Here is a 13,286-nt window from a genome sequence, read left to right as displayed (position 1 = left end):
TCTTTAAAAGAACCAGTGTCACAACTAGGAAGGAAAGAAAATGAAATCTTGAATGATTGTTAAGTTTCTCACTTCACTACGTCCTGCAGATACGAATTGCCCGGCTTTCTCCGGGAGTTATCACTGAAGAACTTCTTAATTCGTAACTTGAACATCCTTTGGGAAAGGTTTTCCGCGTATTTATACTTCAATCGCATCATCCTTCGTCAAAAAATGGTAAATACCGAATGTCTCACTTAAGGGTCACATTAGACGATTGAATGATCCTATCCTCGACAGAAAGCGGAGATTAAAGTTGATAGTTGATCTAGTTATCCGTTCAGAGTCGCAGCTCATTTTGAACCAAACTGTCTGATGTCATTTAGCAACGCAGACTCGAACTAAGCGTCGCTGCGAAAAGAAATTCTTTGATTATGCTGTCACAGTTAAACACATTTATAAGTAAACTGCAATATTTGTAGCAAGCTAGGTGAACTTCTCATATACAGTAAAGATAATGCATACATACTTACATCCTTTATTGAATTTCCCCGAAGGGGCTTTTCAAAGACAATAACTGACAGTCTTTGCTCCCCCACAGTAGTCGATCGAGTAATATTCTGAATAGTTCTGATATATAGTTCATTTCCCGTCTATATCGATGCTATAATATATTGGAGATAAGAAATTCTCGTGGTTCGCACAGCTCATGCCTTATGTCAGTGCCAAGACAGGTGTACCATAGGGATAAGTACCTCCTTTAAATTCGATGATTAAATGTCTTCGTAAATCATGGTGTAAAATAATTCTGTTAAACACAGGTCAACAATCATCCTGACTCTAATCTCTCTGGAGATCAAAAAGGCGACATCTATGAAAATACTAAGGGATAACTATGTTTGGAATTGATTTGCTACATTTTTTTCCTGGAGTCAAGCAAGCTCCAAAGGCAAAAAGATAGCGCCATTCAAACAACCGCTAGTTGACGATTACAGTAGGTGTGTAACATCACCGCAAGAGTTTCATTGCTTGGTCAAAGTTAATGTTTTGATTTTCAAGAAAGCTGAGGCGCACAAATATCAACGATTGGACGACAACGCTGCGCGTAGACTCAACTCGCAGAATGACATTTTTGTCTGCCTCAGTGACTGGAATGCGATACTCTGGCATGACTGGCTCACCATCCATTGGTTCGTATCGGAACACGGTTGGATCATATGACCTATAACTACCAGGTTTACATAAAGTCTTGACAAGGACGCACCACTGTTGGGATTCGGAAAAGATTCGTTCAGAATAGCAGGCGTGAGATGCGTAAAGGATACTTGGTGAAAGAAAGATCGCTGCTGCCCAGTCTCGGATGCCAAAATGCGTTTCACCAAGTTTGTAGTGTCCCTCTGCTGGCTTTATGCCACTTGACCCGGAGGGTAGAAGGCCCTTGTCGATTATTGACTCCAGATAGTTATAACGAGTGCCATGCCATGCTGTCTCCCATGTGTCTTGAATGTTATTCCACTCATCTCGCGTGAGGGTATCCAGACAGCGAGGATCGCGTGTGAGCTCCTTTGCCATGACTTCTCCTTGGTACTCAATATGGCGCACGCTTTTCACAAGTTGCTTCTCTTTGAGCTTGGCAGCAAGTGACGAAATTTTGTCTCCGGAAGCGGATTGGATCAAATTCTGTATACTTGGTGTGGCGCTTTCGTCAATCGGGGTATTACCCCAGCTGTTTCTGATATCACTCTTTGCTCCATGTTGAAGTAGGAGACCAACGACCAGTTCATGGCCATAAAAGGCTGCAGCATGGAGAGCAGTGCTGCCATCTCTTTGAGCGTTATTGACAGAAGCACCTTTTTGGAGAAGTAAATTGCAGGTATCATAAAAGCCAGACTTACTTGCAATGTAAAGCAGTGTTCGACCATGCTCATCCGTTCGTTCGACAATGTTGCCGTTCTTAGCAATCCGATGGGTGAGTTCATGTGTGTGGCCACAAGCTGCGAGCATGAAGTGGTCACGCCTTGTAACCACAAATTCATCCGTCCCCTCAACTCGCTTGTACCTGCCAGCTGATGAGGTTAACATATGATGAGCAATTGAGGCCATGGCACGATTCTGACGCACTGGTTGATGTATCTTCTTTTTGAAAGCTGCTTTGATAGCCTCACGAGATGCGTGAGATGAATCGAGACCCAGCACTTGCCACGGATTGAGGGGTACAGAAATGACCACCCTGCCTCCTCCTCTAGCACCGTATGTTGCAACTCGTCTGCTGTTATCTCCTAGATTGCTCTTATCACTAACGTTCCGCCTGTTTGTCGATGATCTGGGTTCGCCGCAAGCATGCCGCTTGGGCCTTACACGAGCAACACTTGAGGTGGAACTTGTCCTTTCTGCTGTAGATCTAGAGCCAGAAATTGCATGATAACTATTAGGTGCGTGTAATGTTGATTTGGCAACAACACCAGTCGATTTTGATTTCACAGTGGTCAAATTACTCGCGGGGTTGACGACAGAAATACCATAAGTTTCCCTTGATGCTGATTTGACAACTCTCTCAGTTTCGTAAGGTTTCTTTGTGACGCTACTGGGGAGATAGGAAGATGCCCGGGATGTTGTAGAAGGCAGCTTGACACTATGTCCTTCTGTAGCACTTCTTACAGGTGGGGCTGTTGAAGTCCTGGCTACAGTTCGATAATTGTTCATGAATGGGTAACTTCCACCCTCATTAGAAACGGCAGAATAACCTCCTCCTCTTGAGGTGGTTTCTCTATGCATCGATACGTCATGGTGATGGTTGTGTTTGTCGTTCCGTGAAAGCAAACTCCCCATCTGAAAGAAAAGTGAAAAAAGTTACTGGTACTATAGAGATCACTTTCCGACAAAGGAACATAACTTTTACCACTTTTGGTTGACCAAAAATGCTCTTGGACATAACGGTCATCGCCGTCTCAAATTTATTGAAAATGTGGCTACTGGTATTGCACAAGTCTTGTAGCATTGAATAGAACCAGAAGTTGTATAATGACGCTATAAGGAAGTGTTGCAGAGTATTTGTCTCACATGCGAAACAGCAAACCTGCCACATCCCACGTATTTATAAGTAGCCTAATCCACAAGAGATTCAACCAATAATTGAAATGGTAACAAATAATATTTACAATGATAATAATGATAACAATAGTAATATAATAATAATTTAAAGGGATTCGATCGAAAGCCTTATGATTCTCCTATCCCCTGGGCTCCATCAATGATTACCTATGCTTCTTTTAATTTTGCCTGTTATTTGGAAAGATTTTTGCCATTTTATCGTAATTCCATTTTTGAGACTTTAGTGTTAGGATAATCCATCATTCTGTGTCGTAAGATTTTCCGCTATTCCACTGTTCCTCAGTTCCATCATCCATTGAATAACACAAGGTATTGTATTTCGCAACACGCTCGAGTCGCAAATTTACCGGCCCTTTTCGGAAAAAGTCGCTGATTCAAAAAGTAAAATGTTTTCTTTTCAACGAAAAAAATCTTCCTAAAAGCTTACATGATGTGTAGATCGCGTCTATTGAGATATTTCTAATGGAAAAAGGGCCGTGTCGCACTGGATCATGGAGCGAATTCTTTGTACTTGCCAAATTTTGGAGGCGGTCGCATCAAACTAAAATCCTTCGACCAAAACTTCACTGAATGATTCTCATATCAATCACAAACCCATTTCATTCTAAAACGAAAGAAAAAATATCGCGCGAAATGCTATCGGCTGATCTTTTGCGGTTTGTTAGACGTTTGCGCTACTTCTGCTGGCTTCCATACTTGCAAGGAAAGGAGAATTTCTTGTTCAAGCCATGTGTTCTTCAAATTGCTGCCTTTATAACCGGGCCCGGGGTAAGAGTCCTCGACATTTGAGTAAAAGCAGCGCTCTAATTCGTGGACGTGGCAAATCCTGCTATCGCACGTCAAACTAGACATGGGGACTAAAAATATTTTTTCCCGATGAAATTTTATCTAGACGTATCCTGCATATCATGACAGCTAAATGGACCGATCTAACCTACTGAGGTATTTCTCAAGAAAAGCGTTTGTTTTTATAATCGCCCGCAATCCAGAAATGATGGTGTGATGCTTATTGTCTTCTGCTGCCTTCCCTGCGTTCTGTTGAAGTCCTAAATGTAATAACTTTCCTAAATGTAATAAAGTCCTTAATGCAATAACACTTGGTCCTAAATGTAATAAAGTCCTAAATGTAATAACATTTGGTCCTAAATGTAATAAGCCTCCAATGCATTAGTTTAACTGTGCTTGTGCATCCACATTGAGATGTTAAAGTGACAACTGTTGCACCAGAGAATCCTCTGACCAAAATTCATGGCGTATTGTGGGCTCTCGCTGATTTTAATAAGTGTCTTTTCTTTTCTTGAGATGTAGGCCGAGAAGCATTGGCTACAAACCTTCATACTGATGTGCTTTTGGCATCAAATTGACAGATTCCAAAACAATATAACGCTGACCAATCCGGCCATCTTGACCAAACAGGCTTGGTCAAGAGATTTTACATTTTCGGCAAGTAATTTTTCACCGAATAAAATGCGTTTTCTTTTTAGTAACAATGGATAACGGAAAATAGTATATTTGTTTCACGTATCGCGACTGGCATATCATTCACAGTTCACCGCTTTTAATTTTTGCAATCACGAGTCACGGCAATTAAAGGCAGCCAATCACGTTTCACTAAAAACCCCCACATTTATTTTTAGACATGGAGACGAGACGAAATTATTTGTCTGACCATTTACTAATGCAGATTTAAAAGACAAAAACCTGCGACTAGTTGTTGAAGAATCATCGCATTGTAGCAATTGTAAACGAACGATGTAGTTAATTTAATATTAGCACAAGTGTTGTTTATCCATTGAAAATAGGAACAATCTAGGACGTGTGAAAGAACTGAAGCGGAAACTGTTTCCAAACAGAATTTACATAAACTTCAGCATTACCTATATTCAGGGATACAACCCGTTAATTGACAGCAGATAAAGTCGTATTCTTTGCATTTTCTTCTCAATACATAGGACATTGTATTTTAATTTCTCCTTAGTGTCTTCCAAAATATACCATAAGCTGTGGTGGACATTATTTTGGAAGAAATCGAAAGTGATGACGCAGAAATGTTGGCAGCTGAAGGCTTTTGAAAAGTCCCGCAGTATATCTACTTTCCTTAGTCTTAAAACTCATTAAATGGTCTTAAATGCAACCCTTTGCCTCTACTTTAAGTTAGACTTTGAAAGATATTTCTTTTACTGTGCGAAAAGGTTGGAGAATGTTCTTGTTTTACGCGATGAGCCATCGTCTCGGTATTTGGTGAAGGTATTTGCTTTCTCTTTTCTGGCAAGGGACATCGATCAGGAAGCGACAACAGGCAGCGATCTTCCTTGTTCTGTTGATAAAGATGCATCTAAATGGTGGTTAGTCTTGTTATATACCTACCTTGAAATTCAAGTTTCTTGGCGGCGCACAATGAGACTGATTAGCGTAATGATTTATACATCGGAAATGCGCAGTCAGGCGACTGAGGTTGCGCTCCGACTGAGTCCTTATATTGTTCTTGGGAAAGAGTAAAGTGGCGTGATGTGCCTTAAGAAGGGAAATTTCCCTTTTGAATTAAGACAATTCATCCTAGCGGTATTACACAATTCGCGCCGGATACTCTAAAATATGACCTTGGGAACAAACAGCTAGACAGAAATTCAAAGAAAAAACTATTTTAAAACCTTTCAATCTTAGCACGGGTTTAAAAACGAGCCGTTTACAAAGCAAAAATTTATTTGAAAAGTAAAAACCAAACGTTTTCGACACCAGTTCATCATCGGGTAAATTAGCACCATCCGCTAAATTAATGTTGCAGATGTTTTGAACGGATTTTTTCGAGGGTAGGGAAGGTATTCTTCTTCAGATAAACAGTATCAGTTGAAATTATATATTCTATTTAGTATGTATGATAATTTCAGCGTGAGAAAATTAGCCAAAATTGAAAGAAACGACGGTAAACGACTTCGAGTTAAGATAGATTTTATCTTTGGCTTAGTCAATGAAGGATTTGATTTAAAGTAAAAAGAAGTCGCTTTAATAAGAATCAAGAATGATTTGTTTATTTTGAGAATCGAGAAAGAGAGCCAGATGTGTTTGTAGCACAATAAACCCAAGAGGGTCGTTTAAACTTTTTCTTTGTTTTGGTTGTCTAGCCCTTCTACCGCTTTCTGCGACTTCGTCGCAGACATTGTCCAAAACTCACAATCAACCACACAAGCGAGTAAGTCACTGTGTTTTAGAAACGCAGAGGTGTATTGATAGTTAAGCTTAAAACATGCGACCTGGGTCTTACTGTTAAGGGAAAACTTAGTGATTTTTCCCTGTGGATGGTTTAAGCATATTTATTCGTCGTCTTCGGAGTTTTAGCGTTCTCAATTCATGCGAGTTTCTTTCATTGCGATGTGTAAAAAAAAAAGCCACGAGTAAATTTTGAATAGTCAAGCAGAAATTTCAAAGAGATCTTTACCACTTCTTTTGTTTTGCTGTTCAAGTATAGTCGATTTGGACTAGTGACGAGTTTCTGTTCTCGAATTTTAGCGTTCGAGGTTTTCTTTGTTTCATGAGGTATTGTTTTGCTGTACGCTATTGTTTATAATGTTTTGTTGTCTTTGTTTTACGTCACTCGTGAGCTTCACAGGTTTTTACACCGAGGATGAAGCCAAAATTTTCTTCAATATCGCCAAACCTTTATGTTGATTTAGAGTTTTGGGAACCGAATGATTATATCAAACTCTTGAAAACACCTATCATCTCTAACACATAGAGACACCTGAAGGTCCACTCACGCCACTTCCGTATTTCCTCGAACCGGGCAGTATAAGTTAGACTTCGTTCCACGCAGCAATACAAGATTTTATTTCCTAGATGAGGTTTCTAATGGCTCATCTTTAAAATAAAATAAAAGAACTATATGTCTTCAAGTTTTTTGATGCAAGTTCCGATTCGTTGTCATAACAGAACAGTGTGAGGAATTTAGTTTTTTATCTTCCTGTGCGCTACTTACCTTCAAACAGTTGACAATCTACCAGTGCTCATAATTTCGAAGTATCGTCAACGATTTGCAATGAGTCGACGTTCTCTTCAGGAAATACTTTGTGTCTGTGTCTTGCGACAGTCTTGAAGTACGGTTGAAATCCACTGAGGACAATCCTAATTAATACGACGAAATAGTAATCGAATCAAAGAAACCTCGGACGAAATGTGTTACGCGGGTAATCTGAACTCAAGGTTGTCGGAAGAGCAACAAGAAGACTTATTCCAGAAAATGAACGTAGTTTCCACGAAGTAAAACTCTATTACAGTACGTAACTTGATAAACTTACACGGCCTCCACCAGCTTCACTCAACTTGTAAATTCACACGGCCTCCGCCAGCTTCGATAAACACTGCCTCGTCACACTTGAGTGAACACGTTAAAATCAAATTCTCTTCGCTTGTGAAATCTAGTTAAAACTTAGCTTAGCCTCGCCTTCCTATATATTTACAAAACAAAATTCTATATCCTTCTAAATAGTCTAATTAAAGCAAGATTACAAAATATACCGCTTTTAGAAACGCTTACGCAATACCCTAAAATAAGCAAACTTCTCGAAGCAAGGTCATGCTGGTCACGCAACCCAATTTTTCGTAACACATAGTTATCAAGGAACCTTGCACGAAATTTTAAACCCCTGATAAAATCGCCTTACGCACTGAATTATAGTTGTCCGACGTAATTATTTTTTGACAAAGAAAAATATGAAATAAACTTACTTGAACAAATCTCGTGTTCCTTTCAGTAGAAATCTTGTTTTGCAGTAATTCTAAGAATTGGGAATATCGACTTCCGGCGTCTAAGTTAGTCTATGAACAGAAAGACACAACTTAAAAGTGGAATTTCATAGAGGAACTGAATATCCCTCGCACCAGTCCTTCACCAGCACTCCATAAACAGCACTGCCGGAAAGTTAGGCCTCACGGAACAGCGTACGCACGTGAGTTGAGGAAAATTTCAGACATGCGCAGATGACGTCCCGTATTGTGTTTACTTCTCCCCTCTACGCTTTTAAAACTTTACCCTTGAATATCTTATCAAAACACAAAGTCTCTGGTAGTTTAATACTTAAACCGCGAAGACTACAACGGAGTTAAGGATTATACCGTTTTATTTTTTTTCTTTTCATCGACTTAGTGGTAGAAATGCTCTTTTTTCGTACTGTTTTGTCATTCATTGCGCGTGGTGTTTATTATTTGGAATTTCGAAACGGACAAGTTCAAGAATTGGCATCGTAGTTTCAAGGCAAATTGAGGTTTGGAGTCCACTGTTGTCCGTATTAAAGTTATTTTCATCTTTTTAACGCGCGCTCGAGATGTAATGGAGGAATGAAATATATCGACTGAGTAAAGCAAGCGCACGATGCTCGAGGTAAGATTATAAACTAGGTTATCTTGACCCTATCTTGGGGGTGTTGGTGGTAATAGGTCGGTTAGCCTACATTCAATATCGCCCACCCCAGATCAAGAGTGAACTCCGGTTTATTCGTCAACAGGAACCAAGAGCAGTTAATTATCAATCACTTCTCGGGTACTCGATGGTACTATTGATGATGTTCGACTGATATCGATTGTTAGATCAATACTTATTTCTTTCGGGCGCTTTGAATGTGGAGGATCGACCAATACACTGATTCTTTTTCGACCACACTGCATATTCATATTTGTGTTGGTCCAGATTTAGAGGCTACGACAAGTTGCCTGTATGTGAAAAAAAATTCCATCGTTGTAGATATTTAATAGGGGAAGAAAAACGTTTAAAGGGGAGAGAGGATTCATTACGGGTCAGATTTGAACTACTTATCTTTTACACGGAATAAGGAAAGACAGGATAATGAACTTTGCACATTTTTAACAGGTCCAGTGTTTAAATCTAATTTATTACTGTTATGCATTGTACACTAACTGTATGTAACATAACATTGGCTGCATCACTTAGCTTTGCCCTTCCTGTACAAAATGATTCACTAAATGTACAAGAACACCTATACACAAGTCATGTACTGGTCTTAAACTGCTGTAGTAAAGTGACAGCATTTCAATGTTTGTTTAATATTCTAGTAAGCTACAGTTATGTATAACAATTTAAAATCAGATATATTACAGCTTCATTTACCTACTGTTCATTTTGAATGTAATGTTCAATTCATTTAATTCAAGATCCAATACAACATGATTAAATACATGCATGTCTCAGCTTTGGCTCCATGCACTTTACTTATACCCTGCAAAACCAGTTACAATATTTCAAAGCTAACATGCTACATCCACTAAAACTGATATTGAGCTCTCTTCACTTAACTAAAGTGGCATATACAACATGCTTTTATCAGGTTAGTTCTAACATGTTGCATTGAAACATTTATTAATTTTTAGATGTGTCTCTGTGTAAAAATGCATTCATGTTGAGATACATTTACTTCATGCAGTGTGGGTCAGTGAAATCAGTTCTTATGTACAAATCTAAAATGTTTAAAAATTACTGAGCCACCCCCAGAGCTTTCAATAAGACCCGGCACCCGCTGGCGCTCAGGCAGGTATTTTGTTGTGAATCGCCGGGTATTTTTCACCGTGCTCAAGTCGCGGTTACCACGCTCAAGTCGCACTCAAGTCGCTCTCTGGCGGGTGCTGTACCGAGGTAGCCACCTAGTTCAAATCTTATTGAGAGCACTGCACCCCTATGACTACTTTATTCTTCATGTGTAGGCAATGGCATAATATGTACAGTCATGTGGGACCTGGAAAGACAAGTAGTTGGAGGTTGGAAGACATTTGGAAGATTTGGTAAACAAAACTGGCATTCTCTTGGTCGATCATAAATTGGTAGCTCCTCCCCATAGTTTCACACCTTTAGTGCTGCTAGCTGCATGAGTCTTGGAACTTGTCCATCAGGTGTACTGGTAACTCCCTCAATTACTGTTGGGCTGAATGACCTTTGTCCCTCCAGTGCAGATGTTCCCTTGGCAGAAGCTTTCCAGTGAAGTTTAAGTTTGTGACCATCAGCTTTTAGTGACTGAATCATATCCGGTAAGTCATTGTTTACTTTCTTTTCTATCCAAGCTTTAGGGTAAACATCCTTTGCTGTAAGTGGCCCATGTGTGCTGTTTTCTCTAATCTTGTTTAAGTTCTTTCTTGCCTCTTGCAAAAGGTCTGTGGTGAGCATTTGGGCATATTCTTTCATTCTTTCTTCATGAACTTCACGTGCGGCTTCTGTGGTCCTGGTGTTGGTTTTTGCACTGTGCAGAATGTTCTCAACAAATGTGATTGAAGCCTGTTTTGATAACTCTGACATGTTATCATTAAGATACAGTTGTGAAAGGTTGAACTGTCTTTCTGCAAGAACATTGTTAACTGGAAGACTAAAAATGTGCTTGGCGTAGAACTCAAACAGGTTTGGAGTGGCTTCTTTACTTATGAGTGAGCTCTGTTGTGATAAGGCCATTTCTTTGATCTCACATAGCAATTGAGGTTCCTTTAATTTCCAAAGAGTGGCCCATTTAATTAATCCAACTCTGTCCTTAGAGACCAATGTGAGAATGTCTTGTCCATGAACATGAAAGGGAATGTTTACTGACTTTTCTTTTTGATTTTCAGATCTGACTGGAACTCCAAGAAGCTTTAAAACCAAAAGCCAGAAGTGACTTTGGTATCTCTGATCAGCTCCCATTCCAAACAACTTAGGAAAAGTTAACCACTCTGCTCCATGATCTTTGATTACTTTAAGTGCTTCTTGTAACATTGGCCTCTGCACTTGTTTGTGAAAATGGTCAATAGCTGCTGGGTCTTTCAATGACATCTTTACCTGTTGTGATGTTACAGGAAAATGTTCTGATGGAGACTTCAACATTTCACTTAAAGTTTCATGGTGCTTCAAAACAGTTGCTGGCCATAACCGTGCAAGGTAACCACTGGAAAAACCAAGTTCTGCATCACTAGCCTGGGATGTGTTCAGAGATGGAATGATGAACTTGTCAAGGAATTCAAACAAAAACTTGATTTCAACTTGAATCATAGGACTTGAGCTCATCTTAATGACATCTTGCCAAATAGTGTGGTGGCTATCTGATTTCGGCAATCGTTGAAGGAGACGCTCAGCAAGCTGTAGACAAGCTTTTCCATACTTAAGATACCACTGGAGAGTCTCATGATAATATGTCCACCTTGTGTCAATGAATGTCGGAGGAAGGCGTGGCTCTTTACTAAGAATACCTAGAGAAACATACATAACTTTGTATTGGCTTGGACGCTCATGATGGAGCCAAGATATTTTATATAGCAATTGTAAAACATGGGGGTTACTCATGTCACCCTTTGCTCCAAACCCAGCCTGGCACATTCTTCTCAGCGTGATGTTTAGTACATGTGGGTAGTATCCTACAAAGAACATTTCTTTTCCAAAAATTTTGGTGTTTGCGAAGAGACCATTTACTTTTCCCTTTTGGGTAGAGGCATTGTCCCCAACCAACCCCGAAACATTGGTGATGTCATATTCATTTTTCACTACATGATAATCCACATCAGACTGATGTTTCCAGACCCGCTTGCTGTAAGGCTGTTTGCTAGGACATAAGCTCGGGGCTTGCTCTCTCTAGGGCACCAGGTGTGAACACCCACTATGTGCCTCTCTTCTCCTCCTTTGTGGGAGTCATCGCTCCAGAGATGAAAATCATACTTGGAATTTGAGAAGCACTTGCGAAAAATTAGTTTGTCTGCTTCATTTAAGAGAACATTGCAGTCAGAAAGTGTACTTGGGGAGACAACAAAGTTTGTGGGGGGGCTACAATCAAACAAAATATTGAAAATCAGATGTAATGCTACAGGTGTCTTTTGATAAGATAACAAAGATGCATGCTGCATGTATCTGACACAAGCCATAAACATCAAAGTTCTTTGGTGGTATCCATTGTTACCATGTGCAAATGTCTCCACAAGAGAATATCCCTTTTCGACAAACTCATTGTTCCCCTGCAATTTCTTTTTCAGTTTTGAGGAAGCAGATCTTGCCCCTCTTAACTTGTTGCTGACTTGTTTTTCTTTTATTTCAGTAGACGTAAGTTTGTTTTGACACTTTTTGAGTTGAATTTGGAGCCTCAACACGTCCTTTTTCAATTGGATGTTCCTTCCTTTTACAAATACTGAAATTATGAAAAGGCGACAATTGAAATTAGTCAAATGTAACTCACGGATTTCACATGATAGAGTATGGAAACAAAGAATACAAAGTAAAAATATCTGACTAGAAATCCTATCAATAAGGTATGTTTAGAAACTCTCGATAGTGTATGACACTTAAAGATAGGCGTCGTTATGATTTGCTGACCGAAAAATTAACTTGCCTGTACATTTTATTACTGAGTGCGGCCATATCGACTACTCTATCTTAACATTCAAGAGGTTTTTTTTTCGGCTTCTGTTTGGTGGGAGTGTTATCGGTTTATGATTAAAACCATTTAAAAGTGGTGTCAACTACGATCGCCAAGTTGCAACCGGCGAAAATTCAGAATGGGAATGAAAATCAGGCACCGTAATTGGTGGCTCAGACAATCAGCAGTAGTATTCGTAGACAATTGCAGGTGTTTGCATTTCCATTCCCTCCTTAAAAACACTTACCTAGACTGCGTCTTAGGGTTTTGACTGTTCCTTTTAGATTGGCGTTTTCGGACCTCAAACCCTTACACTCTCTCTCGAGTCGATCGAGTTTTTCTTCACTTAAAAAGCTGCACACTTGCACTGCAATGCTGCTTTTTTCTATTTCTTCGGAATAATTCACATATTTTCTCGGCTTCTTTTTGACTGGTGGCTGATTTTTGCAAGAAAACTGGCTGCCGTGAGCTCTTTTACGTGCCATCAGGTCTCATCGTCGGTGAGTCGGCCGGCGATTAATTAACAAAAATCTGTAACTGATGTAAACAACTCACGGCAGGAGCCCGCGTTCCTTTTCTCACGCAGTGCTACAAAGTAATGTAATCTGCGCATGTCTGAGATTTTAATGGGGTTACGGTTTCCATGGGTGGGGTACCTTTCCGTGAGGCCATAAAGTGTTGAAGGAAAGTGAAAGAAAGGCACATGGAGAAGAGGAGGCGATTTGCCATTGTTTCAAAAACAAATCTAAGATTTAGCCAAGGCTAAAACCGGAGCTCCCATTAAGTGAAAATTATTTTTTTACATATATTAAAAATTTTTAGCCAAAAATT

At 39.7% G+C, this 13,286-nt stretch overlaps 1 protein-coding gene, 1 long non-coding RNA gene and 1 pseudogene across 6 annotated transcripts; 1 reads left to right on the top strand and 2 right to left on the bottom strand.

Annotated features, from left to right (window-relative positions):
* Positions 1-419: 419 nt before the first annotated feature.
* On the bottom strand, positions 420-7,830 carry LOC111341452 (uncharacterized). 4 transcript variants are annotated; one of them, XM_088740182.1, is made up of 3 exons: positions 7,813-7,830; positions 7,064-7,209; positions 420-2,808 (listed from the first exon to the last, which is right to left on the bottom strand). In XM_088740182.1, exon 3 carries the CDS (start codon positions 2,806-2,808, stop codon positions 988-990), a length of 1,821 nt encoding a protein of 606 aa, XP_088596308.1. In that variant the 5' UTR covers positions 7,064-7,209; positions 7,813-7,830; the 3' UTR covers positions 420-987. The 4 variants fall into 4 exon arrangements, 3 of the variants coding, with proteins under 3 accessions (XP_088596308.1, XP_022804158.2, XP_022804159.2); XM_022948423.2 differs by lacking the exon at positions 7,813-7,830 and adding an exon at positions 7,383-7,580; XR_002695856.2 differs by lacking the exons at positions 420-2,808; positions 7,813-7,830 and adding exons at positions 3,112-5,407; positions 7,383-7,616.
* A 240-nt stretch (positions 7,831-8,070) lies between these two features.
* Positions 8,071-11,383, top strand: LOC148719266 (uncharacterized). Its single transcript, XR_015993648.1, has 3 exons — positions 8,071-8,464; positions 9,799-10,119; positions 10,687-11,383. It is a non-coding gene; the product is annotated as an uncharacterized LOC148719266 (long non-coding RNA).
* On the bottom strand, positions 8,952-12,971 carry LOC148719265 (uncharacterized; annotated as a pseudogene). The gene is made up of 2 exons (XR_015993647.1): positions 12,703-12,971; positions 8,952-12,227 (listed from the first exon to the last, which is right to left on the bottom strand). The product of XR_015993647.1 is annotated as an uncharacterized LOC148719265 (transcript).
* Positions 12,972-13,286: the final 315 nt, after the last annotated feature.

Source organism: Stylophora pistillata, chromosome 12, assembly GCF_964205215.1.
Source record: "Stylophora pistillata chromosome 12, jaStyPist1.2, whole genome shotgun sequence".
Taxonomy (NCBI): Eukaryota; Metazoa; Cnidaria; class Anthozoa; order Scleractinia; family Pocilloporidae; genus Stylophora; species Stylophora pistillata.
Note: the sequence above shows the minus strand (reverse complement) of the source record. Positions and strands in the feature narration are given on the sequence as shown.

Coding starts and splice junctions, on each gene's coding strand:
- LOC111341452 (XM_088740182.1), bottom strand. CDS start 2,808: ATGGGGAGTTTGCTTTCACGGAACGACAAACACAACCATCACCATGAC.